We start from the raw sequence: 26762 nt of genomic DNA on the forward strand, positions 1-26762 counted from the left end.
AATATATAAGGAGCTCCAACAACTCCATACGAATAAAATATAAAGGAAAAGGTTCATGAAACTGGATTTGTCAATGATTTCTTGGCTTTGATTCCAAGGTACAGGCAACAAATGAAAAAATAGACAAATTGGACTTCATCAAAATTAAAAACTTTGCGGCATCAAAGGATACTATCAGCAGTAAAAATACAACCCACAGAATGGAAGATAAAATATAAAGGAAAAGGTTCATGAAATTGGATTTGTCAATGATTTCTTGGCTTTGATTCCAAGGTACAGGCAACAAATGAAAAAATAGACAAATTGGACTTCATCAAAATTAAAAACTTTGGGGCATCAAAGGATACTATCAGCAGTAAAAATACAACCCACAGAATGGAAGAAAATATTTGCAAATCACATATCACACAATGGATTACAGTAATATCCAGAATACCTATCATCTGTAAGAGTTTCACCTGCCCCTCCTTTATAAAAACAAAGTATTCAAACACATTTTTATGGTTATTTACCTGCAGTGTCCGTCTCAAATACTGGAAAAACAAATGTTCAACATTTAAATTTCATGTGAAGAAGAAAATACAGCATTGACAAGAGCTTTTAAAGAAATATACCTTATTCCATTCACTTGTGATTCGTAATATAATGCAATAATCGTTCCCCATTTTCAAGGGTGCGTTATAGTATTTCCCATAGTATAGTCTGTCTCCAATAGATAGCTCCATGGCATCATCTGGAACATCTTTGGCCAGTAGTTCTGCAGCCACATATCCATCAGCATCAGAAGTGTTGCTAAAGAACGAGGTAGCCCCTTCAGAATCACAAGAAAACGTGCTTTGCAGGACCAGGGGAAGCACTAACACCTGATATGAACTGAAAGAAAAAAGAAAAGTGTCTCTCAGACCCTTGCTTGGGGGATTCACTCATTCATTTATTCATATTTCTCGAGCACCTGCTAGAAGATAAATGCTTTTTCTAGGCACCAAGAACACAACACTGGACAAGAAGAACTCCTGGCCCACATGGGATGTACAGTCTGACAGCTCCAACTGTCATGGAACTCCAGTTTGAACGTACAGTGTTAATGCCAGACGACACTGAGAAAGGGACCTCCAAGCTCTAGCTGCAGAGCGATGCTAATTACATCCTCTTTAGTTGCGAGAAGTTGTTGCAGGTGTCACTGCCCTGTGCATGTGTCATAAAGTTGACCCAGTCAGTGATTTTCACGTGGACAACTAAAGCCCAACGTTGGAAAGGGTTTAGCAGTCACATGGAGACCAAGTGCCCACAAGAGTTAATGTACCAACTCTGAAAAAAGGCTGCAGATAATCATGTGGCAACCCAAGACAGAACTCATGTGATTTACATTCCCTCCACTTCACAGGCTGACACCAAAGTTCATGTGAAATAAATGAGAAGCCAGAAGTGCAGAGCCACCCCTGGTTAATCTAGTCTGACAATATTCTGAAAAGGCCAGAAAAGTACAATATCACACGTACATTGCGACACTGTTCCCTAAATGTGGACATAAAAACACACTAACAATCAGGTGTCATTTATGTCACGTGTTTTATTGTTATTTATCCCACAAATAGAAAACCTGTCTGTGAAAGGAAGTGTAAGCATAAAAATGCACTGAGAATGCATCACGCCTTCTTTTCCATTCCTGTCTCCTACCCCTAGCACAGTGTGTGAACGTCTGCTGTCTCTACCAGACCTGAGAGCAGGGATTTAAAGGACTCATTCTTGTATCCTCGCAAATCCTTGCACAGTTCTTTGGCAACAATCGACGCCCCATTAATGTTTCTTGAGTTGTAATTTCAGTAAAGAGGAAAAGCATACATTAGCGCCAAATATGATTAGGGTAATTTCCAAAACTCGTTAAGCCACATAATTCTATTTTACCAGTAAATTTGCACTTCCTGCTTTACATTCCTAATGCCCCATCTCCTGCTTCCTAAAAGTCCACGAATGACTAAGTTAAGAAGAGGCGGCCCTCCCCCATGTAGGTGTTCGATTGGAAAAACCTGCCCAACAGATGCCCGAACATTCTGGGTGTCCTCAGGGCCCAGGTTTCCTCAAAGTCTGAGCTCACTTTCAGCCAAGGGCTTTCTACAAAAGAGACAAAGTAAAATCCGCAAGGCAGTAAGTTGTCAGTAAACATTTACTAAGCATTCACTGCCAACAGGGAACACTGGGACAACAAGCTTTCCTGGGGACTTGAAGACATCCCTATGAAACATGGCTGCAGGTGAGAAAGGAAATGTTGTAGCAGCTCCATGCTGTCCACGGGCACATCTTCAAACCCCGCCCATCTCTCTGTGCAGGTGGTAATGCTCGAGTGCTAGGTCAAGGCTCACCCACACCCAGGTGGTTCTGTATGATGCCATAGAGGCATCATTCACAGGATATGAAGCAGCTCCCCAATTAGCCTCATCGTAACCACCTGAGTTGCTTGGTAATTACACAGATTCCTAGACTCCATCCTATGTCTAGTGAATCAAAATCTCCAGGAGTAGGATCTGGGAATGTGTAGCGCTGATAAAACACCCCAGGTGATTGCTATAATCTGCTAAGCGTGCGAGACACTAGCATTAAGGGAGACCACATCATCTGCCTAAGATCAGAAGCTCAGAAAGGGAGACTTGGTCCCAGGGCCCTTGCGCCACTGGGTGCCCCAAGGCACTGCCCCTGAACAATGCACAGGGCGGACACAGGCCCATCTCACACACGGGCAAAGCTGCCACCCCCAGCTCAAGTCAGGTAGTCAGGCTGAGGAAACCACCCCACCTGCCTGCCTGCCGATAATTAACCCTGCTGACGTAAGGGAAGCAGCTGTGGCTGGTTGGAGCACGGCTGTTCTGGAAGGACTTTTCCCCTCACCACCACACTCCCAGAATGAATGACTCACAGATCTCCACTTCCTGTTTTGGAGGCACCAGCCAGCACACAGTCACAGGGGCAGACTGTCATTTGGCTTTTCTTTCTGCCTTATGTAATTATTTGGCTTAAATACCACATTTGTTCTTGCAAATTCTCTCAGGGAGTGACGTCACAGCTTCTGTTCTCCTTACAGCAACAGAAGTCCAATGCCTTCCAGTAACTTGTCAAGAATCAAGAAACAGAACAATTTATGCAATGCCCATCCCTAGAAAGATCTTTGGGCATTCACTGAATTTAAACTAATATAAAAACAGGAAAATCCTAAGTTTCATTATAAATGGACATACAGATAATATCTCCAGACTTTCTTTTTCAGCATTTTATAATATCTCTCTCTCTCTTTTTTTTTTACCTTGATTGTACTGAAGGGTCGAGAGAGAGAGACATAAGGCCATGTAGGTTAGGCCACGTACCCTGTCATCTCCTTGAGCTGGTACTGTGAGCAAGTTGTTCATGTCTCCGAGCAACCTCAACCCTCCTCTCTAGAAAAGGGACTCTGCTTTCCTAATTCTATCATGGCCTTTGCAAATAAAACGCTTAACTGCACACAGTGTAGTTCTCCAACTGGGGTAAATTAATTCCATCCTAATACCATCTGGAATCCCAGAAGTGGTCATGAACTACACAGTGTCTTGCCCATAATGCAATACATGAATAGTTGAAAAGAATTACCCAAATGACCCCTTCAGAAACCATTCCACACACCCCAGGATCAGCCATACATAAAGGAAAACATATCCTGTCTTTGCTAAATGAAATGGTGCTCTGACCCGCCATCGCTACAGGATGTACCGTGAGATGTGAGTGCAAAGGACGGTGCCCGATGGCACTCGACCAATGTCTGTCCAATGACCAAACAAACAGATTTCATTTCTTGAACTGAGCTGCCCAAACGCTTGTCTCTGGTCCCTTGGATGTCTCTCTATTCATTTAAAAGATGTTGGTTGGCATTAAAGGCCTAGTCTATACCTAAGGAAGCAAAAGAAGAGGCCCTGAGTGCACTGAGGGCAGCCACCCACTCACACAAGACTTCTCCTCGCCCAAATCGAAGTGTCCAAAGCACTCCAGGGGGACCACTGGGCAACCGTGGAGAAAGGACAGCTACTGACCTGATCGGTCCATTTTTCTCCTTGGCTTTCCTCAGCCTGAGACGTGGTAGGGGCCCTCCATGCACCGCAAAAAATTCTACTTCAGGAAGGGGAGGCTCTGAAAACATGATGAAAAGAAGAGAAAGGGTATGATCAGAACAAATAAAAAGCCGGAATAAAAGGTCTTCATGAGGGCCATTAAAAGGAAAGTTTTAATATCGGAAGTGATGAGCTTATTCTGACACATGCTGCAACGTGGATGAACCTTGAACACATTATGTGAAGTGAAATAAGCCAGACACAAAAGGACAAATATTGTACAATTCTATTTATACAAAATATCTAAAATAGGCAGAATAGCTTAGAGGTTGCTAGAGGTTAAGGGGGTAGGTAGGGAATGGGGACTTATTGCTTAATGGTGGCAGAGGTTCTATTGGGGGTGATGAAATAGATTTGGAAACAGATGGGATGGTTGCACAACTCTGCGAACATGCTTAATGCCCATGAATTGTACGCTTAAAGATGGTTAAAAGTGGCATATTTTATATTATATATATTTTGCCACATTAAAAAAAAAGTGATGAGCATACCCTGGTACCGACAGGGAATGGATGTGGTGGGCATTACAGTATGTTTGGTGGGTAGACGCCTACTGGGTGAGGAAGACCAGACTTCTATATCCTCTGTAATCACGAAGCTCTCGGTCCTTATTTTGCCCTCCCCAGCAACCAGATTTCCCAAATAGGTTTTCCGCTGGAAGGAAAATACACTGAGTGGCTGACACCAGTGTTCTTGCATCTCACTGGTAGTTACATTAATGGCATAAATGTGCCAGCTGTCATTCCGCCTTGTGGGTCAGACATACTGAGCACCAACCACGCACACTTGATGTGTTCTATGTATGCCTCGTCTCATTTAATCTTCTCAACAATGCTATCAAGTGCATGATATTTAAAGAAGCAATCATTTTCTCCCTCTCTTAGGCTTCCCACCTTGGTTCATGCAGTAGGAACTTCTTCCCTCTCAAGTATTAGGAAAGGAGCTGTCCCTCTGTCTCTCTATCCCTGTGATTTGAGAGACAGCTAGAGTCTGGTGGTTGTTTCCATGTGGCCCCACAATTATTTATTTATTTTCTTCCTTTCTGTTTCAGAGGGGAGTGGAGCACAGGTGACACCTAAATGCAGGACAGGTGCTTTCCCACCTCCTGCTCCCATCCTCTCGCTAGGCAAACCTGAGTCAAGGTAAGCCTGAAGCCAGGTCTACATTTGCTCCATAGATTCAACTTCCCCATAGGTGGGGTACGAAGTTAGGTGTGGGAGGAAGTTCCAGGAAGCTTCATTTTGGCCTCAGACTCAAGCCAGTTTTACCAGCAATACAACTGATCAGTTGATCTCTATCTCACTTTTGTATATATTTTTCAATTTTCCTAAACTCAGAGCTGGAATAAGTGTGGTTATCTCAGAAAATCCCATTTTATAGATAAGGAAACTGACACGTGGAGAGATTAAGTGACTTGCCCAAGAGCACACAGTTAGCAAGTAGCAGAGCCAGAATTTGAACCCATGCTCTGCTACACACCTCTCTCATTCACCTTCGGGTCTCTTGAGTATTCAGCTCCACCAAATTGATCCAACAGGTTTACATCACCTTTGAGTGAACTGATAAAATCCATTTTTAAACACTGAATCCACAAAAACTTTACAACACACCGACTCCAGGAAAAGAATCCATTTGCCACAATTGCTGTGGAGTTAGAGATCTGCCCAGTGAGGCCCACATCAGAGAAGCTAGACCACAGTTAAGCTGCAGAAATAATCCCTATAACACAGTGAGTAAGCCCACGGGATCTGGGTTCGTATCCTGGTTCTACTGCTTATGCCTCCAGCTGCCTCATCTGGAAAATGGGAGCAAGAATAATCTCTACCTCATAGGCCTGTTGAGGGAATCAATGAGTCAATTAATAACAATTAACAATAACAGTTAATGAGTCAACACAAGTAATGAGACTAGGACAGTGCCTGGAATACAGCAGCAGTCAGCACATGACAGCTGCTTTTATCATATTCGAGCTATACCTCCTGGGTGCCAATTCTACGCTGGAACTCTGCCTCTGCTGTTTGATCAAATCCTCACAGCAGCTCTGCGTGACAGTCATCTCTATTTTATCTAGGAGGAAATCAAGGCTCAGGCAGGTTGGGTCTCACCACTAGAAGACGGACAAGCCAAGCCCAGGGTAATTTGACTCCAAAGTCAACTCTGCCACCGTGCCATGCCATGACAATGTTTGTGTTCACCTGGCCTGAGATTAAACTATGGCCTAGAAGTAGAAACCTAGAAACTGTGGCCTAGAACTACAAATCCCTGAAGGAATGAGGGGACCCTATGCCATTCCTACCCTGACATCATGAGGAACAGAGGTTAAGGGGCCTGGGGGTGGCAAACACCAAGGATCTCTCAATTAGCAGGTGTTCAAAGGGAAGGGATGAGTAGAAAAGAGCACTGGGGACTGACCCCAGGAGGGAGGCCATCGGACAGGTTAGCTCCTCCCCAGCTCGAGCACACAGGAAACGTCATTCAGGGGACCATGACTGAGTCAGGGTCTGTAATATAGCAAAAGGTTCCCCACAGGACAAGGGGGAGCACGCCAGCCAGACATTGAAGAGGCAGTGTCCCCAAATCAGGGCTGGAGAAGGGTTCTGCTGAATGAACAGGTGGCTGAAAGAAAAGAAACCTGGAGGAGACCAAGGAAAGCTGCGAACTTATCACTGTAAAACTCCCAGAAGATGAGACCCCTTGTGCATGGGATTCCCCACGTCGGTATATGTCATCTTCTCATGTATCGTACAGCTTATATATTGGTTTCATGTGCTCAGCAACCCTTTTTCTGTGGGGAGCAGCCCCTCTCTTTCCCATGGGGAAAGTTCTTATGTGGCTGGCATCCCATGCTCCAAACCCCCTCTGGCCCAGGCCCTGGGTCATGGGTTGCCATTCCCCAATCACAGGAGTGGTTGAGAAGGGTAATCTATTTAACTTTGTGAGATTGGAGAGTCTTATTTTTCCTCTTGGATTGTACCTGTAAGTACCAGGTAGGCCAGGAATACAAAGCACATCCTCCGGGATCTGTCTGAAAGAGCTCGGTAGAGAGAGGGCCACGTCACCAAGAGAGCAACGGGGCTCTGGTGAGGCCACGTGTGGCTGGACCTTGCTGTGCTCCAGTGACGTGGAACTGCCCTGCAGACTGCCAGAAATACAGCCCCAGAGCCTAGGAGCAAACTCCGTGGTGGCGAAATGGAGTCAGCTCTGGAGTAGGAGTGGGCGTGCCCACCCAGGGGGACAGCACGAAGGTGTCTGAGGAGAGATGAGGGCCAAGGGCGGACCCCTGGGAATCCCAGGCATTAAGACCAGGTGGAAGAGTGAGAGAAGCCCTATAGCTTTTATGAGCTAGTGTTCAATCTAGAATTTCTTCCAAAGCCACACAGACATGGCAGCATAGATCATGTTTTTCATAAACCCGTGGGATTGCCAGGAACCCTAGGAGGTCACCTGGAACAGCCTCTGCTTACGGTCAGGGCCTCACACGACCCCTCTGCTACTTGCATGAGGAGTCCAGAAAGAGATTCCACGTGGCACACCTGACGAAAACAACCACTGGGTTCCTGCAGCAGACTTAGGGGAGACAGGCAGAGCCCTTGCCACGTCCCCCAGGGGAACAAGCCCTTCCAGTTTGAGAATCACCGCCCTCAGACCTTTATGCTATCATCTAAATGCCCTTCCAGTTGTGAGGTTTTGTTGTCACTGTAAAGTAAGTTTTTTATCACACATTTTCTTGTTTTCACCCCACAATGAGATTAACTGGTCACTTTATTCTGCCTGAGAACCCGCCTCAGGCCCTTTTAAGTTATTTCTCTGTTTGTTCTTCTCCAAGATTAATAACTCTAGTTCCTCTAATCTCTTGGCTAACCTTTTAAAACCACCCAGTAAAAGCAGGACAAAGTGCTCACTCAGCCTGGAGAAGGCAGACGGCGGAACAGGCAGGAAGGCCGTCCCCTGCTTGTTCCAACGGCACGATGCTCTTTCCCAGACTAGTAATGTTCTCGCAGCTTTAAAGGTGCCACCATCAGCTGGTTGCTTCAATCAACATGTGACTTCTAGACTGTTTTTTCTACTCTGCTTGCCTAAGGCCCTCCCCACCTTATATTCCAAACAGTCTACTTTTTCTCTCTAGTTGAGAAGCCTGAACTTCATCAGGCTGGTTCTCAGCCACATTTCGAGGTTGAATAACCTTGACTTCCAGCCGTATTTTCCAAGGTGCTGTTCCTTGTCTCGCAAACTGCTGTCCCGGGCAGATCTGCTCTCCTTTCATCACACTCATTGCTGATTTCAACTAAATCAGACCCTAGGCAAGGTCCTGCCTGGGCTGGAAAATGCAGTCCTTTCACCCTGGGCATATGAAATGGGAGAGGAGCCAGAAAGGAGACCTTCATCTCCATTCCTGGGAGTCAGCAACATCCATCCTCTGCTAGAAGCAAATGACAAAAGAAAATACAGGGGCCACCATGCGAGAACACTTTGAAGAATAAGGAGAAAAGTAATGAAGCAGAACATTGCTTGCAAAATATTAAATGTATAATAAAATTACAATAATTGAAATAGCAAGGTATAAGCACAGGACAGGCAAAGCAATGAAAAAAGCTGACAGCGTAGAAAGAGAACCAAATAAATATGAGAATATTCTGTGTGACATGGACAGGGAACTGGCGGATCAGTTGGTCAGGGGAATTACCACGTAAATTTAGCCTCATATCATGCATCCAAACAAATTCCAAATGGACCTAAGTTTTACATGCAAAATGCAAAACTATTAAGAAGCATATGAAACTACTAGAGAATAAGAATTGATCAGATTTCAGGGTGAGAAAGGCTTTCCTTGGCATAACCAGAGGCGGAAACTATAAAACATCAATACAATTGATTACCTGAAAATTTTAAATGTCTAAATGTCAAAAAAAATTAAACAGAAAATGGCCTTGGGGTAGGAATTTGTATTAGGTATAACAAAAGATTAATATCATTAATGTAGGCAAACCATTAAGTCAACAAAAGAAAGGAGGCAATATAAGTGCAAATGAGTTAAAAATTCCTCTGTGTAAAACCAACCAAAATGAACAAAAAGCGAAAAACAGAAGAAAACTTTATCTGCACCAGAACTAAGCAAAGGCCCCAACTCCATACTATAAACTTCAAGTAAACACAGTGAATTGAATTAAAACACAACTCCACTGCCTGAAAATCTGGTACAACTTTTCCAAAATTTCTGTAACAAAAAAGTAGAGAGAAAATAAACTTTAGGCACCTCTCCAGATACATTATGCCACCCCAGCATGATAAATTGAAATTGATGGCAAAAAAGAAAAAAAAAATGGTAGCTTTCACCATAAATCACCAGCTGGATAGACCTTCCTATCAATAAAGTTATAGGATTTGGCCTCCCAGAGAGGCAAAACCAGTTTCTTTTCATCTTTGTATCCCCCTTGGCAGGTAGCACAGGTCTTTGTACATAATCAGTAAACATTTGATGAATTAAATTGTTACAGCGCAGCATGTCTCTGCCCCACTCCCACCAGCACAAAAGCCCTAGTTTCTAGGCTTCTGATCTAAGGAAACCTTCCTGTTCACATTTTATAAAAGCTAAAGTTAATACAAAAAAACAACCCATCCAGCCAGTTTTCTTCTATGATGTATCATCTCGTCCCATTGGGGACTGAGCTGGGATTCAGATACTGGCAGAGCAGTGGGAGACACCCATCCCCACACAAACATTTACTTGGGGAGTTGGAATTTGATTTGAAGCTGGAAAGTGGCTGGGAGATTTCTGGGAATGAGAGAAATCAGTGGAGCAGGGAAGCATGGAAGGGTATACATACCCCCTCCTGGAGTGACCTATAACGTTAGGTCTCCAGATATCAAAGAGCCTATGTCCACAAACGACTTTGAAAGGAAAACACTGGCGTGAAGGCCAGTGCCTCTCCCAACCTCTGGTGCCGCTTCAGCCCTTTGGAACCAGCCAGAGGGGGCGGGGTTCTCACTAAGGACACAGGGGTGCAGAGTTCTCAGATGCTTCATGGGTAGCCAACCATAAAAGAGAAGCCTGTGGCAGAACAACTCAAGGGACTTAGTCCTTCCCGGTCCTGCGTGGTCCTCCCCAAGGACACCCAGTGGTAAGAGAGCAGCGTCAGAGGCTACGGCAGGAGACCAGGGCAGTCCTGGCTGGACCTCTCTGATAAAATGACAGTCTGAGAAACACTTGAGACACACCCGTGTTTTCAGTCATTTTCCTAACCACCTGCAAAGTGTCCTAACTTTTTCTTCTTATTATTATGAACACAACATGAGAGAAGTCACCAGGCTTGGTACGGAAGGTAGATGCAGGAAGAAATGATTGCCTTTCCATCTTTTCTTCCCTTTTCTCCTTCAGCATTCTTGGTTCCATAATAAACATTCGACCTCAAATGATCACCATGTTGTGTAGTACAAGTGGTCTGGTTTATTGTGATATTTATGCATGCATTTGCTTTCCCTCTCTCTCCCCCTCTCTCTCTCTCCCTCTCTCTCCTCCTCTGGCTCCCCCACCCTGACCCTACCGCTCTTCCCTCTCTGGTTTCCTCTCTCTCCCTACGAGAAGAAAATTGGGCCTACAAGCTTTTAGACTCAGTGAGAAAATAGCATAACCAATGTGTGAACTCTTCTAACTCTTTGGGGTCTACATCAAGGGTGACAGTTTGTTCTTCACCCTGTCCTAAAGGGGGGATGAATGGTGGGGCTATTCTGAGGAATTCAGTTCAAGGAGCCACCAAGGAAGCCGTCAGCCAGGAGTCGGGAACACGGAGGCAGCATCTCCACGTCAGCCGCCCCTCGCCAGCACCCTCGGCCCTGCTTTCGCTGAAACGCTTGCCCCTGTTCCTCAGCGTTCCTAGAACCTTCCCTGTCCTCTGAAGGCAGCAATAGATTTCAAGCACTTGTTTTCATCCCGTTCCCATCAGTGAGATTTGGTTTAATGTAAGACACTCAGAAGGGAAATTCCACTCACTTCTCTTCTGGGAAATAGGTTGCTGCATTTTCCCGGTCCAAATTCTCAGTCTACTATTTCTGGCAAAAATTCAAAAGTTCACAATTTTACTGAAACAAAGCCTAGGCAACCAGAGTAACTCTTCACATCCACACATAAGGTTCTCTTTTTCCCCCTTTTGTAAAAGAAAAAGGTTGGAGTTTTTTTAAATCTTTCATAAGATCTTAACAACTTGAATTTTCATGTTTTTTTTTTTTTTAAAAATTGCATCTCTAAAATAGGGTAGAATTAGAAAACAGTCATGGTCACAATGAACTTAAACAGCTCAACAGTGTCCCCTGGTGGCCATGAGCACAGACACAGGGAGTTAGAGCCACTAGGGCTAAATTTAGCCAACAAAATAAGGCAGAACCAAGAGAAAACCCCCTAACCCCTACACAACAACTATGAAATGTTAATTCGAATTAGAAATTCAAGCCATCCAAACATGACAAGGACCAAAGAGTGGGAGACGGAATAGCTGTTCATGTTAATAAATCACCATGGGAAGGAATGCCCAAATTGAATACTTATCTCTCTAGCCCAAAATGGGGTGAACTCCCTTTTTAGCATAAAATCTTTCTTGACTAACCAAGCATCACCCCAACACCTATACCACCCACGGCCGTTCGTCTGTTGGGCTGTGTGTCGGTACTGTTCTCACGTGCTGGGGATTGAATGTGAAACACAGGCAGAAAACCTCTACTTCCAAGGAGCTCCTATTTTAGTAAGTGAGTAAGAAAATAAACAAATAAAAATTTTAGAAAAGAAGTTCTATGAAGAAATTCAAGCAGGGTAAGTGGATAGAGAGTAATAGAGAAGAGATTGGGGAGGATATTTTTGAAAGGATGGCATTGAGCAGGCACCTGGATGATTACGGAGGAGCCTTGGGGGGAGAGTGTCTCAGGGAGACTGAACAGCAGGTGGAAAGGCCTGGATGCTTGACCCATTTAAGGAATAACAAGGCCAGGGACACCGCTGATGCTTAACGAGAAAGGAATAGAGCAGGGGGAGATGAATTCCCTGAGGTAGGCAGGGGCCAGATTACATGTTCCATGCTGAGGAACTTGGATTCCGTTCTAACTTTAACGGTAACTCATTGCAGAGTTTTGAGTTGGTGCTGACGTGTTCTCATACGCTTTTTTTTTTTTAAGACAGAGTCTCGCTCTGTCGCCCGGGCTAGAGTGCAGTGGTGTCATCATAGCTCACTGCAGGTTCAAACTCTTGGGCTAAAGTGATGCCTCAGCCTCAGCCTCCCCAGTAGATGGGACTACAGGTGTACACCACCATGTCTGGCTAATTTTTCTATGTTTTGTAGAGACAGGGTCTTACTCTTGCTCAGGCTGGTCTCAAACTCCTGGCCTCAAGCAATCTTCCCACCTCAGCCTTTCAGAATGCTAGGATTTCATATGCATTTTTAGAAGATCACTTTAGCTGCTGAGTGACTTTTTTTTTTTTTTTTAAGAGACAGGGTCTTGCTATGTTGCTTAGGCCGAACTTGAACTCCTGGGCTCCCACCTTAGCCCCTCAAATAGCCACCAAACCCAGCTTGAGTGATCTTTTTAAAGTTATGGTGAAGGCTAAGACTGAGGTGGTGCTGGGGGAAGGCGGGAAGGTGGTGGTGACGGGCAAGAGCGAAAGCAGGGAAACCAGTTGAAAGCTACTGCAGGAGTCCACACAAGAGGTTGCTGGCTCGGATTAGGTTGGTGGTGGCAGAGGCAAAGGTGGGAGAAGTGGCTGAATTCAGAATATATTTCAGACAGCAAAACAAAAGGGCTTGTTGATGGATTAGAAATTTGGGGATGGATTAGGATCAATTAGGACTCGTTTTTGGCCTGAGGCACTGGGTGAACAGCAATGCCAATAACTGAGCTAGAGAAGCCTGGGTAGAAAAGTTCTGTTTGATTTCCCTGCCAGGTAGGTGTTCAATAGGATATGTTCGGAAGACGGGTGGATATGAGAGTCTGGAGCTCAGAGGAGAGCTTGGGACTAGAAATACGTATTTGGAAATCCTCCGTATATAGGTAATATTTATAGCCATGAGACTGGTAGAGATCACCTGAGCAGAAAGTGCAAATAATGAAAAAGAATGAAAAGGAGGCTGAAGAGGGGTCAATAAAAGTGAACAGAGCTAGCAGAGACTGAGAAGGAACAGCCGGGAAGGTAGAAGGAACCAAAACCAAAGGAAAGGGTATTTCAGGAAGGAGGGAGTGTCGATGCTATAGGGAAAATCAGGTAAGAACGAAACTGGCCACTGGATTTGGCAAGATGGAGCTTGAATGGAGTCCCTTTCAGTAAAGCAATGAAGACAAATGCTTCCCAAATGGAACGAGTGAACAGGAGGTCAGGATGTGGAGCCGACAGAACAGACATTTCTTTCAAGGAATTTTAACAAACGGGGTGCTGAGAGAAGGAAGACAAAGTAGCTGAAGGGGAATACGGACTCAAAGAAGGTCTGTGTATTTTTTTTCCTTTCTTTTTAGTAACATGCTCAACACTGCTGGGAATAATTCTACATTGGGGGAAGCGAGGATTAGGCAAGAAGGATGGGATCAACGAACACGTTGTGGGGATGGCAGCCTTACATAGGAGCAGGGACAGGCGGGAAAGTGAAATATATGGAGGAATGGGAGATTTGGGGGTGGGAAGTCCACATCGGATTACTTCTAACATCTCAGTGCAGTAAGAATCGAGAAGCTGACACTCGGTATTTGCTCAGAGTGTGTGTTGGGAGTTATCACAGATTTGAAGAAGGAAAAGGAAATGAGTGGAAAGTGAATTTTCTAGGGGTCTACAGTGGGACTGCCATTCCTTTTCTGCTGATAACCTACGCCTAAGCACTTGCAACAGAATGCGATTAAATATTAATATGTTACTGAGAAAGAAAGAGTAACAGGAAATCTTTTTTTTTTAATATGAAATATTCTAAATGTTTTAAACATCCGGAAGGACTGTGACCAACACTCGTGTACAGACTACCCAGATTTAATCAACGTTTGTTTCAGGTACCTTTTTAAGAAATAAAACATTACAGTCGCGGTTACAGGCCCCTCAGCGCCTCTCCGCTTCCATACCCTTTCTCCTCACTCTCTTCAAGTTCATTATCTAAGGATAGAAAGCAACAGTGTTCCAGGGCTCTGTGGTGACTTTGTTAATCCAAATGCTGACACTCAAGATTTACCTGTTATCTGGGTTGTCAGGGAGATGGCCACAGGAAGCGCAGAAGACAAAGCCCGGAGGCTGACACTGTAGTTGGTGCCCGGACGCAGGTCCAAGCACACCTCGGGACTCTGGCTGCTGGTAGTGATATTAAAGATCATTTCCTGGGCAAATTCCTTCTGATACCATCTCTGGCCCCAAACGTGGAACTGAAACATAAAAAAGCTCACTGGGCGAACTGCTGGCTTGAACAGCTCCCAACACCTTGACATCTGCCCCTTGTCATGAGCTTTCTTCTTTTCTCTCTCTTCACGCTAATGCTTCCTCCAAAAGTGAAATGCAGCCATAAGCAAATATTAGAGTTATAATACCATAAATATTGTACGTAGAATATTATTATGTGATAAATATATTTTTAAATAAAAATGCACAAAGGCAGAGGCCCCAATACTGGTAAATTTCTCTTTCTTGTCCTCATGTATACCACGCACCTGCCAAACGTAAAACAGCCTGCTGACAAAACTGCAGGAGCAAGGCCAAGGGACATTTTCCTAGGAAGAGAATCAAGAATCTAAACTAAGCAGGACCTGAACTAGGATACGCCCCTAGCTGGTCTGGTATAAAACCTGGAAAGGATTTTTCTCCTCCACTCTTCCCCGATACTTTCCTGTAACATTTCAGCAAGAGACACCCTTTTCTTTCTACTAATTTCTTCTAGAGCAGCTGATCCCATGGTCTTTCCCTTTCTTACTCACAACCACATCTAGCTTCAAAAGTTCCCCTGCCTGTAATCGCAGCACTTGGGGAGGCTGAGGTGGGAGGATCGCTTGAGCCCAGGAGTTCGAGGTTGCAGTGAGCTATGATTGTACCACTGCACTCTAGCCTGGGTGACAGAGCAAGACCCTGTCTCAAGAAATATATATATATATACACATACACACACACATACTTTACATATATGTATTTATTTATATATATAAATATGCTTAGATTTATATTTATTTATATATATAAAGTTCCCCTTTACTCTCTAGGCAACACATCCAGACCCTGCTCAGAGACACTGGGAAGGACAGACACACACATGCATAAGCCATTGGGTTCCTCCCATTGATACTGCCTGAGCATCGACTGCACCAAGATATGTGCACAAAGAAACTCTCATGGCTTCATCCTCTCTCCCCAGGGTTTCTGTCTCCAACTATGCAGTAGAAGTCACCATTTTCTTACTTCCTGTTGCAATTGTCACAGTAAATGTTCTATTGATAATGGTAGCTATAGACGTAGATATTTAGGTCTGTGGATATTTTTTAAACCTCCCGCATAAGACAAACATCCATAAATACAGTAAATTTTAGTAACTTACTAAATACATCTCCTCTGTATCAGCTGTCTTCATGCTTCTCCATTTCAAGCAGGTTTCATTAAATTCTGAAAAATTACTGATGGTCTGTTTTACTGCAAGGAGGAAGAAATGCGAAATCAATTTACACCCTATACAAAAATACTACCTTTTAATTGAGCCATTTTCCAAGATTAAATATATACACAGGATGACTTCAGCAGTATTTTGAGAAATTAGTGGTAGCAATCTCAAAGAAATACCACTTTTATGTTTAGGTAAACTCAGTCCTGAGTTAAGATTCAAAGATACCTAATCAGAGGATCCCTCTTAAAAATTGACTGTTCACTGCAAACTTCCTTGGTTTACTAACCTAAAATTGTAATTCATTGTCCTGAGCCTTTTACTAACCTAAAATTGTAATTCATTTATGCAAATAAGCATCAGTTTGAAATTCTGAGCTGAGAGAAACATCTCAGCAGAGAATTGCTCCTTGAAGAATTGAAAAAAGCTCTCCCGAGTAATTAGGCTTTTCATGATGAAAAGGATGGGAGGATGGGTTCTTTTGGTTTGGGCTTCCTCATCTCTTATGATCAAGGAAGAATTTCCTGGCCTCTGCTCAGTTTCATGATAATCAGTCTAAAATATAGCTCAGATCTGATACAGTTTAATGTAGAGGGACACACCCCCAAATAGTCAATAAAGACTACTTATTCCAAACTTTGACATCAGAGGTTACTTTCTTCAACAATGGTCTCTATCTCTAAACTGGAAATGATATAGCAAACTTGCTAAGAAGTTTCACAGGAACACTGTGATGATTTGTGAGCGATAAAGACAACTCCCAAATTACCTGAAAAAAAGAAAGTCCCATGGCAGGCAAGGCTGTGTTGTGTAATGTCCTGGCCTGACAGGTTCCTATGAATGAAGCCAAGCTGAGGGACATGACCCCTCTCTATGCATTGGGCAGCTCTGCACAGAGAAAACCTGTTCCACAGGTCCCAAGCTATACTTCAAATGTTGCAACACAGAGCAGGTAAGGAACAGGAGGTAAGGGTGAACAGGGGGTAAGGACAGGAGAAGTACAGATGATTCAGGGTAATGCAATCCCACTGCTAGGCACAGAAGATGGTTTTAGAAATTAGCAGTAGTGGTCCAAGGAACCTCACATTTCTGAAACTTTTAAAATACAAATAACTCCAATACTATTTAAACAGTTCCAGGCCATGCACAGTGGCTTATGAGTGCAATCCTAGAGCTTTGAGAGGCCAAGGCGGGAGGATCTCTTGAGGTCAGGAGTTCAAGACCAGCATGAGTCAGAGCAAGACCCATCTCTACTAAAAACAGGAAAATTAGCCGGGCGTGGTGGCGTGCGCCTGTAGTCCCAGCTACTCGGAAGGCTGAGGGAGCAGGATCCCTTGAGTCCAGGAGTTTGAGGTTGCAGTGAGCTATGATGATGCCACTGCATTCTAGCCCTGGCAACAGAGTGAGACCCCGTCTCAATCAATCAATCAATCCATCAATCAACGAACAGTTCCAGATTATACAAAAAGGTGGAAAGTTCCCTAATTCATTGCATATGACTAGATAATCCACAATGCCCAAGCTGTACAAGGATAGCAAAACCAATCACTGAACACAATATAAATGTAATATAATATAAATACAAAAATCCAAAATAAAACATTAGCAAAAAGAAGCCAGCAGTACATTCAAAGAACAATACACTATGACCAAGAAGATTTATTCCTGAACTACAGAGAGGATCAATATTGGGAACACTGTTAATAAGCTAAAAGAGAGAAACCATATGGTTACTTTTATAATCATAATTATTAATACATTTAATATATGGTCCTGACTTAAATCTTAGTAAGCTAGAGCTTCATTTGATAGAAATTCCTTAATTTAATAGTGTTTTTTAGAAACCATCATATTCAGTAGTAATATAATGAAGCAATTTCTAGTAAAGTTAAGAGCAATACAAGGATGCCTGCTCTCAAAGCTATTACGAGCATCAGCCCGGAGATTGTAGAAAATGCAGAAAAAAGGCAAGAGAAAAAAATGAGCTACGAATACCAGAAAGAAAGGAAAAAATGATGTGACTGCCAGTAAATCTAAGAGAATCAACTGGAAACCAAATATGAAATTATTTGAAAACAATGGAAAAACAAATACAAAACAATAGGAGTTTGACAAAGTGCACCCAAATATGAGAACATACATGGTAGTTTTCTATGTATCTGCAAGAACAAGTATGGTAGGCTGAATAATGGCCCCCAAGATGTCCACATCCTAGCCCTGGGAACCTGTGAATACATTACCTACCGTGGCAAAAGGCCTTTGAAAAGATGATTAAGATAGATTATCTTGAATTATTGTTCAATTAGCCAGGTGTGGTGGCGTGTACCTGTAGTCCCAGGAAAAAAAAAAAGTGCTCTATTTTCTCCAAATTTATTTGCAAGCCCCTGACACCTATTCTGCTGCTGAGACTTGACCTTACACCTTGTGTACTATTCCCACGGTTTTCTACATACGTAGTAATTTTTTGTCTCAATATCAAATCATAGTGTAACCTTTTTGAGAAAGTTTTAATAGGCAATTAAATTAAAGACCTACATAGTACCACTAATGTCCATAACTAAAAAGAAGTGACAACACTATAGGCAACTATGACCAATTTGATCCACACAAGGGCAATGACAATTATGTTCGTGGCAGCCACCCAAAGGACTGTATAACAATTGTAAGATTTCACAGATAGCAAAATGTGAAAAAATATGCCTCTGAGAATCAATAAAACATAATATATACAAGTATATGAACAGTAGCATTGTCTGTAATCATAAAAACTTGAAGGGAAAAAATACATAAATATCCTTCCATAGTGGGTAAGTTAATAAACTAGTGTTCATTCATACAATGGAATACTGTGCTTCCCTCAAAGAGAATGAGATGGCATCTTATGAACTGGTATGGAAGTGTGTCCACAGAATATTGCAAAGCCAAAAATTAAAAAATAAAATTAAAAAGCAAGATGAAGAATGGGCCAGCCACAGTGGCTCATGCCCATAATCCCAGCACTCTGGGAAGCTGAGGTGGGAGGATAGTTTGAGGTTGGGAATTCAAGACCAGCCTGGGCAACACAGTGAGACCCCATCTCTACAAAAAGTAGAAAAATTAGCTGGACTTAGAGGGGCACACCTGTAGTCTCAGCTACTTGGGAGGCTGAGGCAGGAAGATCGCGTGAGCCCAGGAATTCAAGGTTACAGAGAGCTCTGATTGTGCCACTGCACTCCAGCCTGGGCCACAGAATGAGACACTATCTCGGAAAAAAAAAAAAAAAAAATGAAGGCTGGGTGTGGTGGCTCACTCCTGTAATCCTAGCACTCTGGGAGGCTGAGGCAGGTGGATCGCTCAAGGTCAGGAGTTCGAGACCAGCCTGAACAAGAGCGAGACCCCGTCTCTACTAAAAAATAGAAAGAAATGAGCTGGACAACTAAAAATATATATAGAAAAAATTAGCAGGGCATGGTGGCACATGCCTGTAGTCCCAGCTACTCGGGAGGCTGAGGCAGGAGGATCTCTTGAGCCCAGGAGTTTGAGGTTGCTGTGAGCTAGGCTCACCCCACGGCACTCTAGCCTGGGCAACAGAGCCAGACTCTGTCTCAAAAAAAAAAAAAAAAAATGAAGAATGGTACATATATAATAATTCCATACATCTTCCTTCTCTTATTCATTTTTAGTGGCCACTCTGCCTTTTCTCTTTCTTTTTCCCCACCCACTGGGCGAATCTAATCTAGAATCCCAAAGTTGAAAAACCAGACTTGCAAGAATGCCCCAGAAAAAAGAAAAACTGGCTCCCAGTTCATCAAATTCCTTGAAACTTTGTTTCTGCTTCATTAACGTGGGGGAGCAACTCTAGGTAAAATCAATCTTTATTTCATCTCTTCTCCACAGTATTCTGCAAATAACTCGATTACACTTTATGATTTTGTTATTGATCTTTGTCTACCACCCCCATTGAACTGAAAGCCCCTTGAGGGGAGAGACACGTTCTTCATCTTTGTGTTCCCAGTGTCTAGGAAGGGCAGTGGCAGGCACAGCATGCCTGATTGTCTAAATGTAAACAATCGGCAAAAAGAAGAAAGCTAAGCAACTGGTATTGTATTAATCCAATGGAATATAAGTGCTCTGAATAAGACATGGTTTCTGCCCATAACATGCATTCAATCTAGAAGAGGAGTTACACCCTATATAACAAAAATACAAGGAATTATATAATAAATGTCATAAGGTAACTTTAAGTAATAGTTAACATTTGATAGATACTTACTGTATGTCAGGTGTTATGCTGGTTCTCCGTAGGAATTAACCCATTCAGTCTTCACAACAAACACATGATGTACTAATAGGTATTGCTGTTCCCATTTTCACAGTTAAGGCAACTGAGGCACACAGAAGTGAAGTAACTCATTCAAAGGCACAGAACAGTAAGTGACAGATTTGAGATTTGAATTTAGATAGTGTGACTCCAGAGGAACCATACCAAAGGACTACTTATACTTTCTCCTGAAATAGAATATGGGAATTCAGAGGCCGGGCGCGGTGGCTCACACCTGTAATCCTAGCACTCTGGGAGGCCGAGGCGGGCGGATTGTTTGAGCTCAGGAGTTTGAAACCAGCCTGAGCAAGAGCGAGACCCCGTCTCTACTAAAAATAGAAAGAAATTAATCGGACAACTAAAAATACATAGAAAAAATTAGCCGGGCATGGTGGCACATGCCTGTAGTCCCAGCTACTCGGGAGACTGAGGCAGAAGGATTGCTTGAGCCCAGGAGTTTGAGGTTGCTGTGAGCTAGGCTGATGCCACAGCACTCTAGCCCAGCAACACAGTGAGACTCTGTCTCAAAAAAAAAAAAAAAAAAGAATATGGGAATTCAGAAAGAAGAAACTTACTATCATCTTGGGAGGGAGAGTGGAGATCATGGAAGGAGGAAATATATGAACTGAAGAAAAGAGAGGGGGTTCCAGATAGAAGAAATGGCACGAATAAAGACATGGAGGTGGAAAAGTTAGAGTGTATTATAGGTGACGTATGCCTGTAATCCCAGCTACTCAGGAGGCTGAGGCAGGGGGATCACTTGAGCCCAGGAGTTTCAAGACCAGCCTGGGCAACACAGTGAGACCCTGTCTCAAACAACAACAACAACAAAAAGAATATATTATAGATCAGAGTTCTAATTATCAAGGGTAATAGTTGGCCCTTAAATCTAAATCTCTCCTCATCCTCCAAAATATTCTTCAGATCAGCAAGGAGAGCAAATAGAGCAACATAAAACATATGCTGTCATCATAACTGGAAAACAGAGAACACTACAAATTTAAATTACCAGTAAAGAGAAAACTAAATACCAAATGCCAGCAAAGCGATCCCTCCATCTCCCACAAGTCCTTGTGGAGAGTCAGGGCTCTCGAAGGGCTGTGTGCAAGAGAGAAGAGGGAAGCAAAGGGCCCTAGAGTGAGCTGGATTCACGCCCAGAAAGAGAAATTCCACCTTAGATGTGAAAATACTGAAAAAGGGATCCGGTATGGTCAGAGCACTGACTGCAGGAAAGGATAAAAAGCCCACGCGGGGGCAGGGGGTGGTAAGAGAAAGGCACTGATTGTTTCTGGGAAAGAAGAGGATGAAGAGGAAGCAATAGGTGCCCTTTGGAGACTAAGTGGTGATGGGCAAAAGAAGCAAGAGGGAAATGTAAGATCCGACAAGGCAAAAGAGAACCTGAAAGCAGAAGAACACACAACTCATGCCATCCTTATCACAAAACAAAGCAAAGCAAAGCAAAAGAAATCCTTCAAAGAAACTGTACTTCACTCCATGACAGAAGAGGGCGCTCTTAACCTAGAAATCTTGTTAACCATCTTAACACCAGCAATTCTCTCCATGGAGTTAATAGACAAAGGCAGTCTTCATTTAAAAACAACCAAAAAAGTATAATCAAAACATTTCAGCCTGTGAAAAGCTCTCCATTTTTTTAAAGACTCATAAACTAGGGAAAAAAACCTCTCACGCAATAAACCAAAATAAATATCCTCAAACAAGCATTTGGAGGTATGAAGGAAACACCTTTAATCAAAAAATTTAAAAATTAACAACAGAAATAAACAAAAAATAGGGAGGAAATTAAACAGAAGTGATTGAATTCAAGAAAAAAATGAAAATACAAAATCATACAGAAATAACGATAACTGTCATGGTGTCTAAAGAAGAATAGATCAGAATGAAATTTAATAAGGGGCATTAAAAAGTACAGAAACACAACCAAAAAGAATAAAAATGAGATTAAAAAGAAGCAATAAGGAACAAAAAATAAAGTAGGGGAAATGGAATATAGGCAAAGATCCAACATATGTATAATTAAAGTCTCTGAAGAAGAAAAACAAAATATTGAAACAGAATTAATATTTAAAACTATAATCCAAGATAACTTTACAAAAATAAAAAGAAATGAATAGAAATACTAAAAGGGTACACCAGGTACCTGAGAAAGCTGACCCAGAACGATCAACCCCAAAACTTATCCAAGTAAAACTATTAGACTTTAAAGATGAAGAAAAAAAAGATCTTCCAGGTCCACTCAAAAAAACAAACAAGCAAGACCCAAGAGCAAAAGAATTAGACTGCAAGAGAGTTTTCAAAAGCTACATAAAAAGCAGGGCAACCAAAGAACTAAATCTTTTTAAGAAACTCAAATCAAGAAAGTGTGAACTAAGATTTTTATAACCAGCCAAGCTATCTTTCAAGTATCAAGGCTATAGAGAAATAATACTACCATGAAAGAACTCAGGGAATACTGTACACTAGAGGAATCTACTAGAAGATGGGATTCATTCAAGATATAACTGGGGGCTGGGCGCGGTGGCTCACGCCTGTAATCCTAGCACTCTGGGAGGCCGAGGCGGGTGGATTGCTCAAGGTCAGGAGTTCGAGACCAGCCTGAGCAAGAGCAAGACCCCGTCTCTACTAAAAGTACAAAGAGATTATCTGGACAACTAAAAATATATAGAGAGAAAAAAATTAGCCGGGCATGGTGGCGCATGCCTGTAGTCCCAGCTACTCGGGAGGCTGAGGCAGGAGGATAGCTCTGAGCCCAGGAGTTTGAGGTTGCTGTGAACTAGGCTAACGCCATACCACTCACTCTAGGGCAACAGAGTGAGACTCTGTCTCAAAAAAAAAAAAAAAAGATATAACTGGAGAAACTTCAGTAAAAGGACTGATGGTAAGCATTTAATATATTGAATTACAGCTCTAAGACTAAAATAAATGTGGGGCAAGGTAGAGGAGTGATATATAAATGCTATACAGTCCAAATAACACAATTAAAAAATCAGGAGGGGAAGTGACAGAGAAAAACAAAAACAAAATAAACTAATTAAATGTCGTAAAAGCAGTGAGTGATTGTTAAAGTATGCTACTAAAAACTGACAAACCAGATGATAAAAAGTTCAACGAGAAAGCAAGAGACAGGGCATTTTAAAAAGGCAGCCACTAGAAAAAATATTTATTAATCTTCCTTTAAAATTAATAAATAAAAGTAGGACAGCAAAAAAAATCACACAGAGAAAGAAACACAGAAAACATATATAAGTTGTGACAACATAAAATAATAGGACAGAGTTGTTTAAACATATCAGTCCTATCAATAACTGTAATTGGACATGACTTGCCTATTAAAAGATAAAAATATTTTCAATTTGTCTTGCAATGAAAGATCCCCTTATGTGCTGTATACAAAAGGGACACCTGAATCAAAACGATTCAGAAAGGCTAAAGTAATAGACAGTGGTATACCAGACAAATGGAAGTCATAAGAAAGTAGGGGTCAAAAGCAAAAAGAATTCAAATCTAAAAGCATTAAATATGGCAAAGAAGAATATTTTTTAATGCTAAAAACCACAGTTCACAATGAAAATATAATGCAACCACCTTTGTAAAGAAAAAGAAGGCATGAGAAAGGATATAATAACTATGAAAGCAGAAATTAATGATGGAGAGCAACAATCAGGAAATTTGTTTTATAATGGGCCAGATAAGTAAATTTTTTAAGCTGTTTCCAGGCCAGACAGTTCTGTCACAACTATTGAACTCTGCCTTTGTTCCAATAAAAGTTTATTTATGGAAACAGGTGGCAGACCAGATTTGGCCTGCAGGCCACAGTCTGCTAATCCCTGATGTTGAGAGAGGGAAAAAAAAAGTAGATATAATTAATAAACCAAAATCTTAGAAATACTAATAAAATAAATAAACTACTAGCTAACTTAATCTACAAAAAGGGAAGAAAACGAAAATAAAGGGAGAAATATCACTGAGACAGAAGTAACAAATAAATTTTAAAACTTAGATGGGCACCTTGGGAAGCAGAGGCAGGAGGATCACTCTAAGTCAGGAGTCTGAGACTAGTCTGGGCAATAGTGAGACCTCATATCTACAAAAAATTTAAAAATTAGCTGGGCATGGTGGCTCACACTTGTAATCCTAGCACTCTGGGAGGTCAAGGCAGGAGGATTGCTTGAGCTCACGAGTTCAAGACCAGTGCAAGCAAGAGCAAGACCCATGTCTACTAAAAATAGAAAAAATTAGCCAGGTGTGGTGGTACACCCCTGTAGTCCCAGCTACTCAGGAGGCTGAGGCAGGAGAATCACTTGAGCCCAGGAGTCTGAGGTTGTTGTGAGCTAGGCTAATGCCACTGCACTCTAGCCTGGGCTACAGAGTGAGATTCTGTCTCAAAAAAAAGTAATTCCTAGGAAAATACAGTTTACCAAAATTAACCCCATTAGACATAAAAATCTTAAACAGAACAATTTTCACTGAGAAGTTATCAAAGAACAATCCATAGAAAAGCCCCATCCCCAGACTGTTTCATAGAATTTGATGAATTCTACCAAACCATCCCAAAGCAGATAGTCCAATGCTACATGAATTGCCCCAGAGCATAAATAATAAAGAAACCTTTCAAATTCTTTTTATAAAGCAATGAAAATACTGGTGCCTAAACCTGATAAAGATAGTGCCAAAAAAAGAGAGAAAATTGTAGATCAACATCACTTATGAATATTGGTACAAAAATACTATGGCAAATATTCGTGAACAGCACCCAACATTACATAAGAAAATAATAACACCACAACCAAGTGGGATACGTTTCAGGAAGAGAGAGAGGGAGCACATGCACGAGCAAGAAAAGGAGAAATTTTAAATTATATCAAATTTTAAAGTTACAAGTAAATAAAATAAAAAAGAATATTTTATAGTTAGCTTTCCTTTGCATGGTATTAATGAATATTTTAGACTTAGAAGTCCATGATCTTTTTTCTGATTTCAGCCTAGGAGAGAACAGTCTTGGAGCCTCTCTGTCGGTACACATGATTAGAATACGGAGGTCCTGAAAAGAATGAGATGAACCTATTGCCTTCAGAGCCATTTAGGGCCCATTTAGTGGAGGGCTCCAATTCTAAATAACTTATTCATCTTTATGAGTAAAGATAATGGATATTGTCCCACCTAGCTGGATCTACAAGATCATTATCTTATCTTTAAAAAGAACAACCATTTACTCTCCCCATACTTGGCATATTTGGATGATTAGATATTCCATGTGAAACATACGCCAATTTCTGACTTGACCAACTGCAAGTATGAGTTTCTCAGGCTAATGGTTTATAAGAAAAGCGGGTAGACTTCAGACATCACTCCTCCACCACAGACGACTACTATAATATTTATCATTTTGTGGAAAAACATCAGAAACAATGATAAATTATTGACGGTCTTTATCATCTTTTGTTTGGACTTTCATTCTGTGAACAAGAATCAGTTATGGGGGAAGTTTTACAAGGTCAACATAGATCTCAAGTTATGCCTGCCGTTAGGAAACCTGTGTCATAAAGACACCTTAATAGTTAAGGTTTTCTACCAGGGCTTTATTCCCTGGTAAAAAATGTCCTGTTCCCACTTCTTTTAATTTTTTTCAAAATTTACCAGCGCTATTTTAGAAATATCTAAATGCATGCAATCCTCTGCTAAAGAGAACTGAATAGTAAGCATTCTTTCATACATCCATGATATGATTTTAAAATCTCTAATTAGAAGTAGTCTAAATAGTTGGCTTTGCAAGCTAAATATCGTCAAAAAGAATAGCTATAAATCAACTATTCTAAAAGCAAAGTTACCATTTTCATAGCTGCTCTATAAATAGTGATATCATTTTAGTTATCCTTGATGCACACCTTGTGAGCAGTTTATCTTACAGAGAACAACAAGATATAACATTGCTCTAAGCTGAGAGCTTTACTGTTATTTTATTGAAATTTTTCTTATAGACAAATTTGGTATCTGGTTATAATCACCAAGAAATTTTTCAGGCTGTCTGTGACTATATTATATAGAGAGGAGTTGTGAGGGTTCAATCACTCATTCATTGGCAGAAGAGATTGAAACAATTCCCTTGGCTCAGTCCCTGGGCTCAACCTTCCAGCAGAGGCAGGCAGCCTTCTATGCAGGCACAGGGCCTTGTTATTCAACTGGCAACACAGAACAACTGCTCCCTGGGTACGTACGAGAAAGAACGTTCTCAAGCTCGATGACACCAGACATTGATCACATCTCAGCTGAGAGAAACCATATTTAGGAAACATTGCTTGAAAGAAATGGACTCCAGTCATACCTCCAAATATTTAAATAACCTAAACTTACCCCTGAATCAAGCCAGATCAGCTGAGAGTAGGCATTTCTCATGCATCTTTCCTTGTCTACCCTGCCAAATCGTGCTATAATATAATGAGCCATGTTGAGGGACACAGGCTATTGGGGCACCTGCCTGGGAAACGTAGGGAGTTGGAAGGGGGATTGGTCCAGGGAGGATGACAATTGATCGAGCCCAGGGTTGGGCTATAGGCCGAACTGAATAGAAATAAATACCTCCTAACAAAAGTGAAAGTGAGCAGAATTTATTCGAACACTGGATGTTTGTGGCAGATCCGGAACTCTGTGGCATCATTCTCTCTCTATGGAGAACTCACGGGCAGATTCCGGAGTAATAGGTTAGGAGAACAAAAATCTAATTCT

At 41.9% G+C, this 26762-nt stretch overlaps 1 protein-coding gene across 2 annotated transcripts in view; it reads right to left on the reverse strand.

Moving 5' to 3' along the window:
* Positions 1-26762, reverse strand: part of SUSD1 (sushi domain containing 1) — a 117065-nt gene that overhangs the window by 12695 nt on the left and 77608 nt on the right. For both annotated transcript variants that reach the window (XM_012641205.1, XM_012641207.1), the window contains exons 11-14: positions 15662-15753; positions 14318-14504; positions 4053-4149; positions 615-873 (exon numbers count right to left, since the gene is read on the reverse strand). In XM_012641205.1, coding sequence (XP_012496659.1) covers positions 615-873; positions 4053-4149; positions 14318-14504; positions 15662-15753 — 635 coding nt within the window. The remainder of the gene's footprint in view (positions 1-614; positions 874-4052; positions 4150-14317; positions 14505-15661; positions 15754-26762) is intronic.

The sequence above is a fragment of the Propithecus coquereli genome, unplaced genomic scaffold (genome assembly GCF_000956105.1).
Source record: "Propithecus coquereli isolate 6110/MARCELLA unplaced genomic scaffold, Pcoq_1.0 Scaffold163, whole genome shotgun sequence".
NCBI lineage: Eukaryota > Metazoa > Chordata > Mammalia > Primates > Indriidae > Propithecus > Propithecus coquereli.